General features: G+C 36.8%; 2 protein-coding genes across 2 annotated transcripts; one reads left to right on the top strand and one right to left on the bottom strand.

Moving 5' to 3' along the window:
* Window positions 1–3,115: 3,115 nt before the first annotated feature.
* Window positions 3,116–5,650, top strand: LOC131324766 (aquaporin PIP2-4-like). The gene is made up of 4 exons (XM_058356874.1): window positions 3,116–3,548; window positions 4,088–4,383; window positions 4,476–4,616; window positions 5,216–5,650. The coding sequence occupies exons 1-4, from the start codon at window positions 3,239–3,241 to the stop codon at window positions 5,330–5,332; spliced, it is 864 nt and encodes a 287-aa protein (XP_058212857.1). The 5' UTR covers window positions 3,116–3,238; the 3' UTR covers window positions 5,333–5,650.
* Window positions 5,651–16,138: 10,488 nt separating this feature from the next.
* LOC131324765 (uncharacterized) lies at window positions 16,139–17,349 on the bottom strand. Its single transcript, XM_058356873.1, has one exon. It carries the CDS (start codon window positions 17,307–17,309, stop codon window positions 16,179–16,181), a length of 1,131 nt encoding a protein of 376 aa, XP_058212856.1. The 5' UTR covers window positions 17,310–17,349; the 3' UTR covers window positions 16,139–16,178.
* Window positions 17,350–20,031: the final 2,682 nt, after the last annotated feature.

The following is a 20,031-nucleotide window of genomic DNA, read 5'->3' as shown; positions in this document are numbered from 1 at the left end:
TTTTGGGGTCATTAATTTCCTCCAAGCACCCCAATGAATACAACCTCCTTTCTCTCCTTTTCACCACCAGAATTTACTAACCACTGAGTTGAGTTTTGAGCAAAGAGAAACTGGAGCCTTAAAGCACATGAAAGGATACATGAAGGAAATTGACAGGCTTGGAGCTACCTTCAATTCCACGTAAAATTGACATATGGAAAAGACAGCATAATTGGAAGGCTTGAAGCTGTCAAAAGGATCCGTTGCATTGTTCATGTCACGTTTTACATCTCCCGTTGGGATGCTCTATAAAAAGACATACCCGAACATGAAATTAAGAACTCAAAATTTCACACATGCATACTAGCTACCAAGTAAATTCGTTATCATTGTACGTATGTGAGTTCTGGGCTAAATGGAACTGAATAGAAGAAGGACATGGAAGTCATTTCTAACTTGTGTTTTCCCCTTGGGCCCTTGGTCTGGGCGTGAACTGAGATCTTTGAATCTGAGCCTAATTCTGATTCGTTTCTTATCTTTTTTTTCTTTAAAAAAAACAAGAGAGAGAGAGAGAGAGAGAGAGAGAGAGAGAGAGAGAGAGAGAGAGAGAGAAACCTCAGTAATTAAAATCGATCCCGACTCCTTGTTACGCACTAGGTAGATTGGGGTTAAGCTATTTGTTATGCGCTTCGCTTGATAGGAGTAATTTGTAATTGAATAAATCTTTCTTATTTTGTCGTCTTTTTTCTCCTTTCTCGGCGAGAGTACTCCAAATTTCGGATGGATTAATCTCTTGAATGCAAATCTACCAGAACATTATAGGAGTCCATTCATTCATTATTTCATTCAATTTTACAACGAGTTCGAGTCCACTCTCAAAAAATAAGGACGAACATAATATTGGAACTTTAAAAGTCGTAAAAAACAAAAAAAAACAACATATTTTATTAGCGAGAGACATGTCTTTTTTCCCTAAGATAAGAGGTGTGACTTTTAATTTAGACTGAAATGACATTTTGTTAGAGAGACATGTCATTCATTTAATAGCTAGGTAAGAATTTTGAAGAAAAAGACTTTATTTGAGTTAAATGACGCGACTCTTGTCAAGAGGAGTACAGTCTTACAAATAAAGGACATTATCAACCAAAAAAAATAATACTGTACAAATAAAGGACTACCCTACATTGTTTAAAAAAAAAAGGTCTTGAGTTTTCTTTGTCTCGCATACTGATTAGAGATGGCCATTTCATCCAATCCATCTGTATCCAATCCGATTTTTATCCCAAATAGATCTGGAATTTGAAGATTTGTTTGGGAATTGGGTAGAATATGAGGATTTTTTTGAAAAATTTTGGGGATCCAGTAGGAGGCGCCGCGAATCCGCCCAGAATTCGTTTTCCGTTTTCTTCCCGCCCCGCCCTGTCCCGTCCCCCAAAAATATATGTACACCTTTTAGTATTACTTAATATATTTTTTAGGGTAACTTCTCATTCCCACCCCCAGTTCTTACTTTTCCAATGCCGCAAATACGTACCTCTTGTGCTCTCTGTTGTTTGGATGTCTGTATTGTAAGAAAAGTTGTGCTCATTTTAATTCAGTTTCAGTCCAAAAAAGTTTTTTTTTTTTTTTTTAACTTCAGCTTTAGCTATAAAGTCCTTAAAATTCTGCATTTTATTTTAAATCTTTTATTCATTTTTTTTTTTTTTGGCTCTCTGTTGTTTAGCAAATCTATTTTTTTTTCTTTTTTAGTTAAAACTCTAGATCCCCGAATCCCCGAGGGGATCTCCGTTCCCCGTTTGGACGGTGATGGAGAGAAAAAAAATACAAATCCCCTTAGGGATCGGGGTTCGGATAGGGAAGGGGCAAGGGTAGAAGTAGAACTACAGCCCATCCCATGCCCAGGTTCATTTTAGAAAATCAAAATATATATATATATGTAAAAAATTTTACCAAGTTTTTTTAGCCCAACCCATTTATTTGTTTCACCCAACCTACCAAGTCACCAACCCATTTATTTGTTCCTTGGCTAGTGTGCTTAGATTCGTACTTATGTTGTTAAATGCAGAGGACTAGCTGGTGTGCTTAGATTTTCTATTATATTGTTAAATGCAGAGTATTGAATGGTGTGCGTAGATTTTTACTGATTAAGTTGATGCAGTGCACTGACTAGTGTGCTTAAATTTTAAAATATTGGTTCTTACAATCTTACTCTTTTAGGTTTAAATTATAATGAAACAGCAAAAAAAAAAAATTCAAAAATATTTTTTAGGAGATTTGTTGATGTCCAGGAGTTTTTACGTGAGTATTATATTAAAGACACCACTGCATTAACTCTTAAAAAATAGATATTCGATACATCTGCTCGTTACAATCAGGACATTCACAATAAGCGCTAGCAATATATGCAGTGCATGGAATAGATTACAACCCTTATTTCTTAGAGATTGCCCCGTATGCATATAATATACATTTTTTTGCCCACCGAAATTTTTTTTAGGTTAGCCCAGGACATAATCAATTCCTTGTTTTGTTCTTCAAAAGAGATGTGGGGATCGGGAACGGAAATAGTACTCTCCGGCTCTGATCTGTCTCCATTGCCAACCGTAATATTGATCGTACAATGTATAAGCATCAAACACATTAGTAGTACTAGTACATGTTTTGGCTTAGCAACGTCATTCATAACACATTTTATTCACCCAACCCACACTCTTCATAAATGTTCGGAGTTTTCTCATCATACCTTGAGTTGAGTCTCGGGGCAAGAAATTATCTTAAACAAAATAAACGATTCAGATCATTTTTAAAACCCAAGACGGATCCAAACACGAACTGGCGAGACAAAAACTGAACAACTTCGATTTTAACCGAAAGAAACCGAAGCGAAACATTTATATAGTGCTTAACCCCTAGTAATCCCACCACCTATCTATAATATTAATGCAGGAAATTGATACATAGTAGGGATTGTATATAGGTTAAGAACCCCACTCCTTACTAGTCAATTGAAAGTGAAAGAAATTTAAGAAATGAACAAAAAAACAGAAAAGCAAGAGTGGGGCGGCAAAAGTACTTTTGAAGTTCATTAATCATTTTAGACTCCCCACTGTAGACAGTAGACCTCTCCATAAATACCCACTCTCCACTCACTTCTCAAAACACCCATCAAAAAGATTCACTACAACATCCTTACTCTTCTCTCCACACCTCAAATCCAACCTCCCTCTCTCTCTCTCTCTCTCTCTCTCTCTCTCTTGCTATGGCCAAAGACATCGAAGTCGGAGGGCGCGGCGGCGAGTACGCCACCAAGGACTACCAAGACCCGCCACCGGCGCCATTGATCGATGCTGAGGAAATGGCCCAGTGGTCCTTTTACAGGGCTATAATTGCTGAGTTCATTGCAACTCTGTTGTTCCTTTACATCACTGTTTTGACTGTGATTGGATACAAGAGCCAAACTGACCCAACTAAGAATAGCGACGCTTGCGGTGGCGTGGGCATTCTCGGCATCGCTTGGGCATTTGGTGGCATGATTTTCGTCCTTGTTTATTGCACTGCCGGTATCTCTGGTGAGTACCCTGGTTATAGGATTTTAGTTCTGACCAAGGGAAAAATAGTAAAAACCATTTTAACCTGAAATGCTCACATCTAAATGTAGGATTTTTAGTTCTTTTCATACTATGGTAAAGAAATCTTTTTGTACATGTCGTTTGACATTATGATGAAAATTCATATGTTCAAAAAAGTCATAAATTCATATTAGATATGTTGGAAGCTCTAATTGAAAATCAATTAACAATGATTGAAGAAACTCCTCGCATCTCATTACTGATTTAACCAATAGACGTGGTTTGGCCTATACAATCTATTGTTATTATATCAACTCATTTAAGTTAAGAAGTGCACTTTATTTAATTCCTCTCCTGATAAATTGATCCAGTGTTTACCTCTTTACGTGCACAAAATGTTAGAGAGGCTGCCAGACTTCTATAGTAATTTTTGAGGTTATAATTAAGCCAATTTTAGCATCGTTTTTCTCTCCCCAAAACATGTTTGTTATGCCTAAGTAATCTCCTTGTGCTTAATTTTTACTTTCTGATCACTGCAGGGGGCCACATAAATCCTGCCGTGACATTTGGGCTGTTCTTGGCTAGAAAGGTGTCCTTGGTCCGAGCAATAATGTACATGGTGGCTCAGTGTTTAGGAGCCATTTGTGGTTGTGGGCTAGTCAAGGCCTTCCAAAAGAGTTATTACGTTAAGTACGGCGGTGGAGCCAACGAGCTCTCCTCCGGGTACAATACCGGAACTGGACTTGGGGCTGAGATCATCGGCACCTTTGTTCTTGTATACGTTGTTTTTTCGGCCACTGATCCCAAGAGAAATGCCCGTGATTCTCATGTCCCAGTAAGCATCATTTGAATAAAAGTCATTTACATGTGGTGTATAGGGATTTCAAAAGCATGATGATCATAGGATTTTGGTCTTTGGAATGACAGGTTTTGGCACCACTCCCTATTGGATTCGCGGTATTCATGGTTCACTTGGCCACCATCCCAATCACCGGCACTGGCATAAACCCAGCCCGAAGCTTCGGAGCAGCTGTGATCTATGGCAAACAAAAAGCCTGGGACGATCAGGTTTGTATTTTCCTCCACTCTCCTATCTGAACAGACTAGAAAACAAAAATTAAGCACTGGAAATATCGATTTTGACATTGAAGTGACAATTCACTCACATGGGTTTGACTCTTATAGTGAGGTCCGGACAGAAACTTGTTTGTGATTGAATCGTTAAGTCTTGTAGTGCACCAAACACTACAGAACTGGTCATTTTGTAGAGTACATTGCACGCTAAAATAATTTGGAAATCAAGTTAGTTGGACATTGACATGCAACTACATGATTGAGCTAACATCCTCTCACAGTTAGTTCTGGAAAATACTAGCCACTTATTTTTTAAGAATGAATATTCTTGGATTATGCATTTTCCGAGAAAATGAATTGATATATAGTTTTTTCGCACAAATGAAGTTTTATGCGGCCTCTGTTAAATCAACAGTTCAGAGGGTCCCATCAGGTGCACTGCAACCCGATAGTGCATTCAGTTGCCTCCTCCAATTTGGACATGGTTCTGTTTATTCATTTGTGCATGTAGGCGAATACGTGGTATTTTCGCTTGATTTCAAAAATCTTTTCCTCCATGATTTTAAAACTTGTGGTGATGAAAATGTTTTCAGTGGATATTCTGGGTCGGACCGTTCATTGGTGCTGCCATTGCCGCCTTCTACCACCAGTACATCCTCAGAGCGGCAGCGGTTAAAGCTTTGGGATCTTTCAAAAGCACTGCTTACTAAGAACTGTGGGAGTACTATTTCAAAACTTCAAGTCTGTGTTTGCAAAGGGGAATTGGGAATATCGGGTGAAGTTGTAAATAAGTATTGGTGTGGAGGATAGTACTGTGTGTCAATTGGGTTGGGTTGGTTTTGTGTGATCTTGGAACTTGTTTTTAACCGTGCCCAATCGTGCTGTCATCTGCTCTGTTTTCATTTTCTCTGTTTTTGCCTTTGTGCTATGTTGTCTTGTCACGGTGTTGTTTTTATCTCCCGTTTGATGTAATTACGAAATTTTGGATAAAAAAATTGAGCAAGGGCTGGAGATGGTTAAGTGACTCACCGACAAGAGTTATCTTATGGTGTTCCATGTGAAAGACTAAAATTTTGATTGAAAACTAGAGTAGAATAATTATCTGAAAACCGTAAAGAGCTTTTAACATGTATCTCAACTATCCTGCAAACTACAAAAACAAAATTACTCTAATATTTTCAAGTGAAAAGTGACTGTTAATTGACATAATATTAGAGTTGTGGCGCACGCGATGTGTGTAATAATTTGTGTTCCTTCATTTAAACAAAATTATGTTAGTTATGAGCAATCCATGATTTCTTTAAAGAGCCTTTAACTGTAGTAGTTGCATAATAAAGAACTTTTAAATTAGTCAAATTTGGAATAGAAAAACATGACCGGGCTTCAAAGGGATTGACAACCGGCGCTTTCCTAAAGTTCGTGTTTTCTCTTCACACATAAAATTTGAATGGCTTTTAGATATTTAAAATTTGGATTGGGTACTACTAATTAAAATTCAAAGTTGAAAACGCGTGAGAATTTCCACCTCTGGAATAAAAAATGAAATGACGTTTTCCTTTATTTCTTTCTTTTTTGTATTCGGCGAAAGACGGCATTATTAGTTAAAGTTAGTGAGATTTGAACCTCTATTAAATACATGAGAATACATGATGTTACGAGTTAAGATCTCTATGGTAGGTATTACTACTAACGTATTAGCGGCACTGATTTGCCGCTAGTACTAATTAATAGAAAGCTTCCTACGTAAGCCAAAGCCTGGCCTGCACCTTCATCATCTTAACTATTCAGTCATTTTCATGAACTATAAGGCTAGGATGCATGACATATTTCTACCCATTTTGTCCACAATTTAATATCTTTGATGTTACAAGTTAATTATTTGTCCAATTGAAAAACTCAAACATCTTACGAAATTTCTCTTTTGCCCTTCTCTCTTGAATTTGAAGTGACTAGTTTAACTTGAATTGAAGAGGCTTTACGAAAGTTCAAATTGGTGAAGTGTAACAATTGCTTTCTTTATAATCAACACCTCGAACTTGGACAAATGCCTTGGGTAAGCTAAAATCTTGCCATCGTCTGTGTTGATTAGATGTTGAGATCGTCGAGTTAACTTAAAAGGAAGTTCAAAATTTATTCAAACTTGAATTGTTAATTGTGTTTAATTTGTTGACCTGAAACAACTTGCAATCAAAGAATATCTTTTAAATATCTAAATTATTCGAGCTTCACTTCCTAAAGATATGTTTGAGATCGTATTTCTTACATATCTAAATCAACCTAGAATACGTTGGTTAAGTTCACTACGTATTCAAATCAAGGTTGAACAACCCCAGCCTTTACTTGGCCAGACATTCATTATGTTTGCGAAATGGAAAGGATTGCGTTAGCATATTGTTACTACGATCATCAATCTCAACAACCACTCTTAATCAAATCACTTTTTAAAAAACGATCAATTAGTTTTACTTAATTTAATCAATGTGATAACCCAACAAACATGGGAGTGGTGGCGTGGCCGGCCTGGCTCCCGCCGTGTTCCGTTGTTGGACCGGGCTCTACGGTATTCACCTAACAGTAGGGTTGAGCTCCAGCGGCATATCTGTTTCTGTTGGGTTCCATGCTGCTTCACCAGTGGTGGCCAGTGGAGGCGTGGTGGTGGGTGTGATCTAAGTTTTTCAAATGTCTAGGATTAGGTTTTGGGTTTTCTTTTGGGCTGAACTTCATTGTTTATTTTGGCACTTTAAAGCCCTTTGTTTATATGTTTTGATTGTAATATCTGGGTTTTTGACCCACAGATGTATTGAGCTTTTGTACCACTAGGTGTGTTTAGCTATGTTTTCAACTGGCTGTTTGTTCCAACTTTTAGTTGGAATTATCTTTCCCCCTTTCCCCATTAATAAAATATTTTTACTGTTTCAAAAAAAAAAAAAAACCCCGTTCATAATAATAAAGGAGATTAAATTATTTACACCGCCGGTATAAATATTTGTTTCCTCCAAATCAATTATATTGTGTCATGTCGCCATATTCTATTGATTAAGACCACTGTTTTGCAACGTGGCGCGATGTAATTAATTTGGAGAAAACAAATGTTTACACTGGCGGTGTAAAAAATTTATTCTCATAATAAAGTACTCCTATAACAAAGAATACGTTAAAAAAAAAAAAGTTTACACTGGCGGTGTAAAAAATTTATTCTCATAATAAAGTACTCCTATATTAAAAAAAAAAAAAACTCAGGCAGTCGAATATTGGGGGAAGAGAAGAAGACAGTCCCGTGAAAGAAAAAAAATAAACAAGAAGACATCTCATTGGGTCACGAGTATATACTATGGATCCTTGATCTTTGTTAAGATTCTTTTCGCCGAATCCACATGAATGAACAATTCTTCTTCGAACTTCCACGCTAGCTTGGGTGGAAAGTTCATCTCCTCCTTCAGTGAAGGCAGGAGTTTGAGTCCCGCGAGGGATGGAGTTGGAATTAGAGTTCAGAGCTATGAACAACTTATAAATCCCATGTAACTAAAATACTAATATTCCGCTAACCATACAATGATCGAGCCCCGAGAGGGGTGGAGTTGGGGTATCATATTTCTTCTCGCATATTTAACATGCATGGTATCATGTGAAGAAAAGAGAAATGATGTATTATTACTTGTATGAGAGAAGAAATATGATACCATGTTAAATATGATAGAAGAAATATTTTATTGCATTCGATTATTGAAACCATACAATGATCGAGGCCTCTATTTATACAAGAGGAGAGAGTCTAACTATGGAAAGTAAATCATACTAATTAACTATGGAGAGAAAATCATACTGATTACAATCAAATCACAATCTCAAGATCACTATATTATTTTGTATATGCATTTATTCTAACACTCCCATCAAACTCAAGTAGATCTACCAACTTGAGTTTGAAAAAAGCCAAGAGAAACTAGAAACATCCAAACAAAAAGAAAACTGGAGCCGCCACGCCACGCCACGCCAAGTCAAACTCAAGTAGGTCTACCAACTTGAGTTTGAAAAAAAAGAAAAGAAGAGAGAAATGATAATGAACAATATTCGCTAGCCTCCTCGTAGAGGATAGATCAACCTCTAATATCTTTAAACTTTTCTTCTTTTTTTTACCGAGAATGAAGCTCAAACTTGAGAGAATTGCATGGAACATATAGTATCTCAAAACCTCATCAAACCTCGCAAGGAACCAGACCACAACTCCACAAGTGTTTCTATAGAGGTGTTCTGAACCTTGGAATCGCTGAAGCTTGAAACTAAACTTGTTCAAGTGACTTACTGAGAACAAAATAAAATAAAAAAATTAAATTCTGATGTTCAAGGCCTAAAACTTAGAGATTTGGTCATTCCCAAGGTCTCGGGTTCTAAACCTCCTAGGTGGTATTGTCCTTTGAGACCACCGGAGGTTTGCGATTTCGTTTTTACCACCTGAGAGCTTGCATTTTAATTTTTTAATTTGACGTATTTCGGTTTGCAATTTTCAAACTTGCATTATTAATTGGCTTATTAGAGTTTGCCATTTCTTGCATTTTAATTTTTGGGTAAATATTACTGACACTCCGCCATATTAATTGGCATATTAGAGTTTGCCATTTCTTGCATTTTATTTTTGGGTAAATATTACTGACACTCCCGAGGTTTTTCTAAAGTACAAATGCTCCATCCAATTTTGGAAAATGATTTTCTACCCCCTGAGGTTTAGTACTGCATTTTGTTGAGTACTATCCAATCGTTAGTCAACAGTCATGTCAACTAGTAAAACTTTCAAAAAAATGGTCATTTTAACTACCAAAAAAACTATGGATACCATTTAATTGGAGTAACAAAATGTACACTGAATTGTGCGAGATCCACCTCGGGGTCCCACACAAATTATTAGAGTTGGTTAATCTGTTTAAAATATGTTTTTAAGGGTTATCGTAGAAAATCAGCTTAGTAGAATATCGGTAAGGACTTGGTCAGCTGGTTCAATTTTTTGGTAGGGACCAAAACTTCAACGAATCGATATCAAGCCTTTATCAATATCCGATTGAGCTGATATTTTTTACGCTAACCCTTAAAATCATATTTTAAACAAATTGTCTGGCTCCGATAATTTGTATAGGACCCTCAGGTGGGTCTCACACAATCTAGTGTTCATTTTGTGTACACAAGAGGTGTACCCATAGTTTTTGTAAGTTAAAATGGGAATTTCAAAGCTTTTAGTAGTTGGCATAAGTGTTGACATAACTATTGAGTAACGGTTAGGGTGTAATTCAAATGCAACACCAAACCTTAGGGGGTCGAAAATCATTTTTGAAATATCGAGGGGACATCTTTAGTGACATTTCCCCTTTATTTTAACGATCAATTTAGGTTGAGATAGTGCGATGTTTTGAATAGTAGATTATTCCCATGTATAATACATGTAACATTGGTGAAACTATTTGAGGACACCACGAATAAAGATGATTCTACGTGTCGTAATTCTCATTGAAATAATTTTGTGTTTATGAAACTGTTTCAGGACACCGCAAGTAAAGGTGATTCTATCATTGTTGGTGGTTAATTATTTGGAAGTTTTGTTCTTGTTTTTGCCAAACAACGTGACTCGGATTTGATCTTGTAATATGAGTTATGGTATTTTGAACCTTACACTGTATTTGATTTGGTGGTGCCAGGAGTAGTGGGCCCACGATTGTTGTAGTTGATGTCAATGGGTGATATATATTATTTTTATGCACTGCAGTTAGCTCCAAATGTATTTTGATTAATTCACATGCTTCTGCTCTTTAATTTACAAACCTCGATATTTTAAAATAACTTTATAAAAATAGGTTTTAAAAAGTCTCGTGTGAGTTCGCTTCATTGGCCGGTCATGTTCTCTAACCTTTCGGGTTGGATCGCAACCTAAATCACATAATGTGTGTGTGAGTGCAGATAAGAGTGCGAGCATGAAAGCTGCCGTCCCGAGCCAGGTAAGATATGGAAATAGAGGTTTGAATAACCTCCACAATTTTGGCAACGATGGGGCCCCATCACGTTGTATTATTTGAGGACGTGGTGAAATCTCACTTCCAGGGGAAACAGACTCAGAAGAAGTGGGCAAAGAAGTCAAAAATTAGCATGTCCTTGTCAAAAGACCATAAAAGGACAGAATTCCGATCCTCAAAGAATTCCCGGATGTCTTTGCAAGGATTGAGAGCTGGTGTAAATGTCATTTTGAATGATTATGTTGTTAAGTTCGTGACAACAACCCTTTCAAAAATGAAAAAGTGAAAAAGTAAAACAATGAACAAACCAAATAAGATGGATAAATATTTTCTTTGTTGGCAACTAGTACTAAGTACGAGAATTAAGAACAGAAGCGACCAATTAAACTATTGGGAGAATGTGGCGGATATGGCTCGATGAATGGGGTTTGGCACATGCCTTGAGATATCCATCAGCCGAACCTAGCTCATTGAACGGATGGGACGGCATGTGCTATGTTCGGCGGATTATTGCCGAACTTGGCGTGTGGAACAGGACTGCGCCGGAATGATGCGATCGGCAGAGCCCCCAGCCACCGAACCGCCCCTGTCCCCTGACGTGGAGAAAGTCAGGAAGTGTTTGATAGGGGGCGACAGATGGCGCTATAGCGCCACCTAAAACTGCAGGAGCGAATCGCGGAGACCGTTTTTGGAAACCCATATCTTTGACCTGATTTGGGGGCGCAATAGGTGGCGCGTGATACCCGAACATGGGTTGATTCTCATACTTCCTTGGTCTATATAAGGGGTAGGGATAACAAAGGTGAAAAAGAGGCAAAAAAAGACCTAAAACCTACGAGATAATCATCATTTTTTCCAGGACTGACTAAGCCGTCGGAGTGCCCATCCCGGACTTTCAAACACCCGGGTTTGGGTATTAACACGGGTGCTTCTTGTGCATGCTATAACCAAAGCACGCTAATTCAACCGCATTCCCTCTTAAGGTTCCATCGGAGAAAAGCACCACAGAGAATGGCGGCTCAGGACGTGTTTTGATAATTAATACCCGTCAAGAACATGCTGAGAACCATTTGTTAATGCTGAAAATATCCTTAGTGAATATTAATTATCAAAATACGTTATTAGCCGTCATTTTCCCTAAACTATTTCCAACGAAGAGAAGCTGGAAAGGCCTGAAGAATGAAGATGATGGATTTATTTACCACATAGGCTCCGAATAGGTCTGGGCCGGTCACAAAAAAGATTAAGGAAGGTGGTGTTGGGTTGGGGAGTGTTGGGCTTCAGGTTGGTGAGCCCATTTGATAATGAATCAATAACTAGCCCACTATCACAACCCTAGACAACTTTTTTTCTTTTTTCTTTTTTCCGGTGGAAAAATCAAGGCCTCCGTACACAAAATAAGAAAAATAAATTGAAAAATAGAGTGCCCAAAATTGAAGGGAAGGATGAAGATGTCCGTCCAGCTCTGGAGAAAATGTGCGTTTGTCTCTCTTTGCTTGAATTCTATTTTGCATTGTACAAATCGCGACTCTGTTTTCAAAGTTCTAGGGAAGGGGGGAAAAAAAAATCATTGACAGCAAATTTAGGTTTCATTTAATATTGGTCTAGAAAAAGTGTCTAGATTCAAGATTTATCACTTATATTTTCTTAACTGGCCTATTTCTACTTTCTCTGAATTTTTTAATGTTGGATCAGATTTTTTCATCGACGAAACACAAAATTATGACTAAAAGTTGAAAGAAAATTCACTAACTACAAACCCAAAATGAACTAGATAAGTTTTTTTTTTATTGCTCTAATATTTTTTTTCAACTTTTTTTAGGTACCATTCATATTTTTGTAAGGTTTCTCATTTCTTCTATTTAGACGAATCGAAAAATGAGGCCATGTTCCGCTAAAGAAAATAAATATTTATTTTTTAAATTATATGTTATAGTATATTGTAACTTGAAAAAGAATGATCTGTCTCGTAAGGGAAAAAATATACTTCAAAAATAAAAACCTTGGCGGAACGGGACTGAAAGTGTTATAACCGAAAAGTAAAGGAAGTTCCCTTCAACAAAAAAATGAGCAAAATATGATTAAAGGAGTATATTAGGACAGTACAGCTCGTGATTATTAGAAAAAGACGTGTTCAAGTGAGCTGCCTCGAGAGCATGATAACTCTGATGAATAATCACATAATTAGCGGATAAAAAAAAAATTCACATAATTACCTATCATCATCAATGCGATCCAAGTAATAATTTGGTCAGAGTATCCAAGGGTGATTAAATTAAATTAATCCAAAGTCTTTAATTAATTAAATTAGTCCAAAGCAGAAACGAACCAACCCTAGCGATTAATTCAGATTTGGAGTACTGTATATTTTAGTCTCTGATATGATATGAAAGTCCCCACTTTCTCTAAAAACTAAACATTGAAGAGTACTCATGTCAACCAGCCAAAAGTCAATAATAGCCTTGATAGGTGCAAGTTAAACTTTGCATAACCTTAAACCAAACCCTCCATTTTTGGCTTTTTGAATTATGGTCCGAATGTGTTTTGAATCTGATACAGTATTTGGGAGATGTGTGCATAATGCATTTTACAACATGATTATTGTTTTGGAGATATATATAGAATACATTCTGAAGGTTTTTTTGTTAACAAAATAAGAAAAGTTGAAAAAATGAAAAGTCAAAAAGCTCATCTCCCATACTTTTTTCACTTCTGCTGTGTCACTCTCCAAATTGAAAACTCATTTTGCTAAATGTGTTTTGGAAGGAGGCTCCCAAACACTCATAAATTGAAAAGAGGGAAATGAAATGTAAAAAATGGGGTTGCCAAACACCCCCTCAATTTTGAAGTCCTAGTCAATTGGAGAGTCATAGGTATTAAACGGGATTTGTTATCTCAACTATCTAGCGCGTTAGGTGGTCAGACACTTACATAATTAGAACAACTAGCTCAAAGCATGACACGTGAGTTTAGAACAAAAAAAAATGCATAAAATGCGTAATAATTATTCGGAACTCATCCTATTTTGAAACCTTATCCAATTGGGTAACACCCTACTTAAATAGTTGGCTGTTAAATGCTGAACGAACAGAGTTGCTTCACAAAATTTGATATGTTATGGTGCACTACGGCTTCTCCCATTCCAAGCGGAGTATAACATATGCCCTCTTGTGGTCACTTCTTTCCAAGAGAACACTGTCTATAGAAAGTAATAACTCGATAGGTGGATTGAGGACAGTTTCGGCTAGGCTCCGTTTCGGAAACTTTCTTAAAAAATAAGTACTTATTTTGCCACTTTTCATTCAAAAATAAGAAGGGTTATTCCACAAAACCCAAATAAAAAGTTTCTTTCACATTTTCAAACTCAAAAATAATGTAAATGAAAAAAAAAATTCAATTTTTTTTGCACCGTATTAAAGATCTTAACGAGATTTATCAAACAAGATCCATAGTAGTAGGAAAATTATTTGCGTAAACACATGATTTTTGAGCTTGAAGTTGCCTTATACAAAAAATAAGACTGTTGCTATGATAATGGGCGCCGGCGGAGGGAAATCATACCGGCGGCCGCGCCGGGCCGTCTCCGGCCACCGGATGGCCGATCCGAGCCGCCCAAAAATTCAAAAAAAAAAAAAAAAAGGGGGCCCCTCACGGGAATCAACGGCATCCGAGGTGTGTAGGGTGCTTGATCCGAGCACCCCTTTTCCGTATATATATGATCAAGCACCCTACACGGAAAAGGGTGCTCGGATCAAGCACCCTACACACCTCGGATGTCGTTGATTCCTGCAGAGGCCCCCTCGGTTTTTTTTTTTAAAATTTTTGGACGGCTCGGATCGGCCGTCCACTGGCTGGAGACGGCCCGGCGCGGCAGTCGGTACGATTTCCCTCCTCGGCGCCCATTGGTACCTATGTAAATTCTGAAAAAATAAGTATCACCTTCTTATTTTTTTCGAACAACCCTTATTATTGGACAAAAAATAAGTTCTTATTTGTTTTCTGGAACGGGCTCTTAATAATCTTGCGGGATTATTTTCGTGTCTTTATTTAAATTTTTTTTCATTGGTTAATTTTGCATCAAATTTATTTTTTTATTTTTTGTTTGTCAGACTTGCAGAATAGGGTTCCCAAGTCCAAGAAAAGGGCCAGATGTGTGAATCAAAAACTGGATTAAAGACTTCTCCTCTCAACCTCCCCCATCCATAACTCCAAAACCAAGAACAAACCAGAAACACTGAACAAAGTTCTGCTTTTGCTTTTGCACTCAATAAAGATACAAATGAAGATTGGCTTATGAAACGCACATTATTCTCGATGGTCAAAATACATTAACTGTTACTTCCGTCTCATTTTTTTTGGACTTTATTCGTATTCGTGCCATTTTTAAAACTTTTTTATCTTTAATATGAATTTTCAAAAATATGCAATATAAATCTTGTTTTATAATTCTCGATTAGATCTATAATACAAAAATTTTAAAATCATAAAAAATATTATAAATTGAAAATTATAAGAGTTTAAAAAATAACACAAATATCGAAAAGACTAAAGAAAATGAGTCAGAGGAAGTAATTAAATAGAATAAAGTACCAACAATAAAAAATGAAGAGAGTAAATTCACCACTATATAGTCTATAGTTTTGCAAACTTGCAAGCTAGCCCATTTAGGTTTTGCGTTCAACTCTCCTATTCTGTTAAAATTCTTATTTTTTAAATATTTATTTTTCACTCTACGAGGACACGTCATTTTTTCACAATAAATCATTTTTAATTCAAAAAAATAAGTATTACTAACTCAGCATTACTTAGCTTTGATGTTCTTCCTTGAATTCCCTTACCCAACAAAAAAAAAAAAAAAAAACCTTTCACAGCCTTTTTGGCTAAGATTATACTCCTTCCATCCCAAATTGGATGTCAATTTTTTATATCCGTGCCAATTTCAACTCCTAATATCTTTCAATATGAATCTAAAAAAATATGCAATATGGATCTTATTTGATAGTTCTTGATTAGTTCTATTATACAAAATTTTCAAACTCATAAAAACATTATAAATGAAAGATATAAGCGATGAAAAATAACACGAATTTCAAAAATTGTCATTCTTTTTGGTGTCATTCTTTTTGAGACAGACGGAGTATAAACAAAAAGACTTTCCATAAGTTGACAATTCATTTCCATACAAAACACTCATGTAGCTCACAATTATCAAAGACAAATCACGGGTGCATATATTTTAGATAGATTTTGCTTCTTATTAAAAATCAATTTCAAGATTCTTCTCCAAATCTTCAGAGTGTGGTGGCCCATAACTAGCATTTATTTATAAAAATTTCAGCAATACTATATATATACTAATAAAAATTTGGCGGTACACCCCAGAGATTCCCCTAGTACTCTCCCAGATGTCAAAAAAAAAAAAAAAATACTAGTAAAAAAAAAAAAGACAGTATTAAAACTGGGGTGAAAAAACCCAAACCAAACGAATCCTATACTCCTATTTTATTTTTATTTAAAAAAAAAAACAACAAAAAAATGTATTTAAATGCCTAATTCACAATTAATAATCACTAACACGTGGTGAAGGAGCAGGCTCGGTTAAAACCAAACCTTCTCTCTCTCTCCACAACCTGGCCGCCGGATTCAGCCTCTCCCCGGTCCTCGCCGGCTCCGATTTACACCTAGTAAGCACCAGATACGTCGTCGTTTCCGCTTCTTGAACCCTAATAATTTCCTCTGCTTTCCCATCAACTGGATCCAAAATTTCGCCCGAATCCGGTTCGATTTCTTCTTCATCAATCCTCGATTCTGATACTGATGAATCTCTGCAATCGGGCTCCACCTCGGATGCGGGTCCCTCCGTTTCTCGCTCCTCTCCGACCTCCTCAGCTCCGTTGCCATCCTGTGTTTGTCGCTCCTCTCCAGCCTTCTCGGCTCCATTGCCATCCTCTGTTTCTCGCTCCTCTCCGGCCTTCTCGGCTCCATTGCCATCCTCTGTTTCTCGCTCCTCTTCGACCTTCTCAGCTTCGTTACCCCAAAAACTGTTTGCTAGCGACGAAGATCGGTACGGAGCAGATCTACATCTAGTCAACAGAAACGCGTTCTTCGGCGGTTGTGAAGCTATAGTAGAAGAATCCAAACCCTCACACGATTCCAATTTCACTCCAACTTCCTCTTCCTCTTCTTCTTTTTCCACACTTTGACTTTCCATTTCGTTTCCTCTGTTTTCCTCATCTTCCGGTTCCACCGTTTCGTCTCTGACTTCAGCTTTTCCGCACCACCCGAGCCGGAAAGATCCGACCCATTTGCAGAAACTGGAGCAAAACGATTTGGGTTTGATTTGCTTATAGAAATGGGAGCACAACAGAGTGTTTTTGACCCACCGGCAGGGGGGGCGGCGGCGGGGTTTGGAGGAAGTGGGTCGGTGGGCTCGGACCTGGCCGATGCAAGTGACTTTAGGGGAGGAGGGTTCGCGGGTGGTCTCGACAGCGGTGGTGTTCTTCTTGCGGATGAACATTGGGCTGGAACGCGACTTGCCTCTGCTTCGGCCACCGACATTGCTCCTGAGAAACCTCATCAGTGGCGGCGGGAACTTCTCCGTCCTGCTCGGACTCGACATTGGCTTTGTCGAAATCATCATCCTCTCTCTCTCTCTCTCTCTCTCTATGGATATGTATGTATAAGTGTGCATATATTTGGAACACTCTCTCTCTCTCTCTCTACCGGACCTTCTGGTGAGGGATAGGGAAGATAACGCCTGCTCTGCTACTACTTTTTATCAATGTTTTGATTTTCATTTTATTTTTGGTCTGTTCGGCTTTGCTGTCAATATATGTTTTCTTTTTCTTTTACTATTTATTTATGAGATTTATTTATTTTGATTGCACGGACGGGTGAGGTAAGACTTTCGAAAAGACTTTTGGGTTTCCGAGGTTATATAAGGATCTGTTTGGCATTTAGTAGGAAAAACTTTCTTGGTTCTCCGTCGTAATATTTGTACACTAGGATAGGATGCGTTTCACTAAATTGGTGGTCCTGGGGTGTGGTTCCGGTGAAATAATCAAAACAACAAGGTTGCAAAGAGCATCTGCAAGCCAATTTTTTTAATAAAGATAAAAAGAAGTCAATTTTTTCATCTCTGTTAAAAAAAATTAGATTTTGATCATAATTTTTTACTTTTTAGATTTTTTTCGTCATGCCAAAACAATAATTTATAAAAAATCGACGAAAAACTAACAAATGCGAAATTTTTTTTGAATAAGTAAAAAAATAAGCCATTTTGGCTTATTAGGCCAAAATATGGCTAACTCAGGTTCTTTGGGTTCTTTCTTGCTTTGTCCTTATTTAATTTTTCCCGTAATTATTAGTTGTGAGCCTAAATTTATATTTTTATAAATTTCTAAACAGATCATTCTTCTTATATTATTTAATAAAATACTATTATTTAGCAAAAATAACATGACTATTGTCATTAACATAGTTCAATAATACAATGGAACACATACTTATATTTCCAGCGGCAGGAAGAGGGTGAGTAGTTGCCTAGGGGGTGCTATATATACACACACACTAAAGAGGACTTCAAGTTGGTATTATACAGTGCGGTGCACAGCTCTGTACCTCTGAGCTGTTGGATCGTGCATCTGACGGCTAAAATCTCATCTCGGCAACCAATGATCGAGAGCCGTTTATTGTCAAGATGAGATCTGAGCCGTCAGATGCAATATCCGACGGCTCGAAGGTGTGCAACATGATACTGCACACACAATTGCACAACACCATCCCCAAATTCATGCATTATTGGATTAAATAAGTTCTCAGAGTTGGACAGTTGGCGATGGACTTGGAGTCCCACACTAGTGGAGTCCACACTAATATGTACTAATAAAAAAGCCCACAGAGTATGTGGTGGTACATGAGCAATTAAAGGTGTTTTCACTGAGTTAAATGGATTAAAGTCCTGTTTTTACAGATTTTTAATAAGTCATTCTCTTTGCACACATTAATTAAACTATCATTTAACAGAAACAATTTAACTATTGTCATTAGCTTGAAGAAAAAAAAATTGTAGTGAAAACGCACCCTAAAAATTTCCCTTAATTACAAAATAGTACATGATTTTTTTTGGGTCAATCGATAGAAGATATCATTTCACATCAGATATAAAAGTACAGAATATAAATTCGGGACACTACATCAATTGTGAGAGTCTACGAAACAACCAAACTCAACAATTCAACCAACTCAAGAAACAAAAGAAAGAAAAAAAAGCATTATAAGAAAAGAATACCTACATGCAGGTAGGGAGACTCAAACTCCTAACCTCATGATGAGATGCAAGAGTCTTGACCACCTGAGTTAACCCCTGCTGATTAGTACATGATTGGATGGGTGTAGATTTTTCATTTTTTTTTATTTTTTATTTTTTCAATTTTTGTTTTCAGCGAGGCATCCCTTTCCTAGCCGCAAACATAAAGTATCCGCCAATTGAATCTCATCATTTTTCTACCCAACCAAATAACCAATGATAAAAGCAGGTAGGTGGTAGTATGTTGTATGGCAGTTTAGTGCGGGGGTGTTTGAGAACTTAATTTTTAAGATTCTATATTGTTGATTATAAATTTGGAGTATAATGACAATTGGTGAAAGCGTTCGGATAATACGTGCCGAATAGATTTTCAGAAGTTTTTTGTGATTGAAAGTATAATTAGAATCCAAAATACTCTTCAAAATGTGATTTTTGGATTACACGTTCTCCAATTTTATTTTATTTTTCAGAATGCATTCTATCAAAATAAATTTTATAATTAGCTATCAAATACCCCATAATCGACAAATGAACAATGCGTAAATCAACATGGGGCTCCCAAACGTCCCTATGAAAGCAATTGTCTTGAACCAAATGATGTCTCAACCCAACCATATACTATACGACAAAATTGTGTTAAAATCAAATTATGAGACACAAAATCCAACCATTGCATTCCAAGCAATACCTATATTTGTAGCGAAATCATTGTGTTGTTGGTCACATATTATTGTACCAAACTTAATTAATCCATACCTACTAAATTGGGTATGGATTCACGCCTCTCCTGAATATTTTTTATTTGACAAGGAAAAATTGTTCTTAGGATCTTTCTGTTGCTAATTTAATACTCCCTCCGTCCCAAAATATTTGTCCGGTCTGCAAAACGATAACTAAAAAATAATGCATTTCTTTCAATAAAAAATTCAAACTTTTTTCTTAAATTACAAGAACTCATCGATTTCTAATGAATTGTTGAAAAAAATTTGTATTTTTCTTGCAAAAATTGTATTATTTTTACGTCCTTATTTTACAGACAGGACAAATATTATGGGACGGAGGGAGTATTTTACCTATAGTATTATTTGATTGGCTTTCAGATGAG

Source organism: Rhododendron vialii, chromosome 4a (assembly GCF_030253575.1).
Source record: "Rhododendron vialii isolate Sample 1 chromosome 4a, ASM3025357v1".
NCBI lineage: Eukaryota > Viridiplantae > Streptophyta > Magnoliopsida > Ericales > Ericaceae > Rhododendron > Rhododendron vialii.
This window is presented reverse-complemented; position numbering and strand designations above follow the sequence as displayed.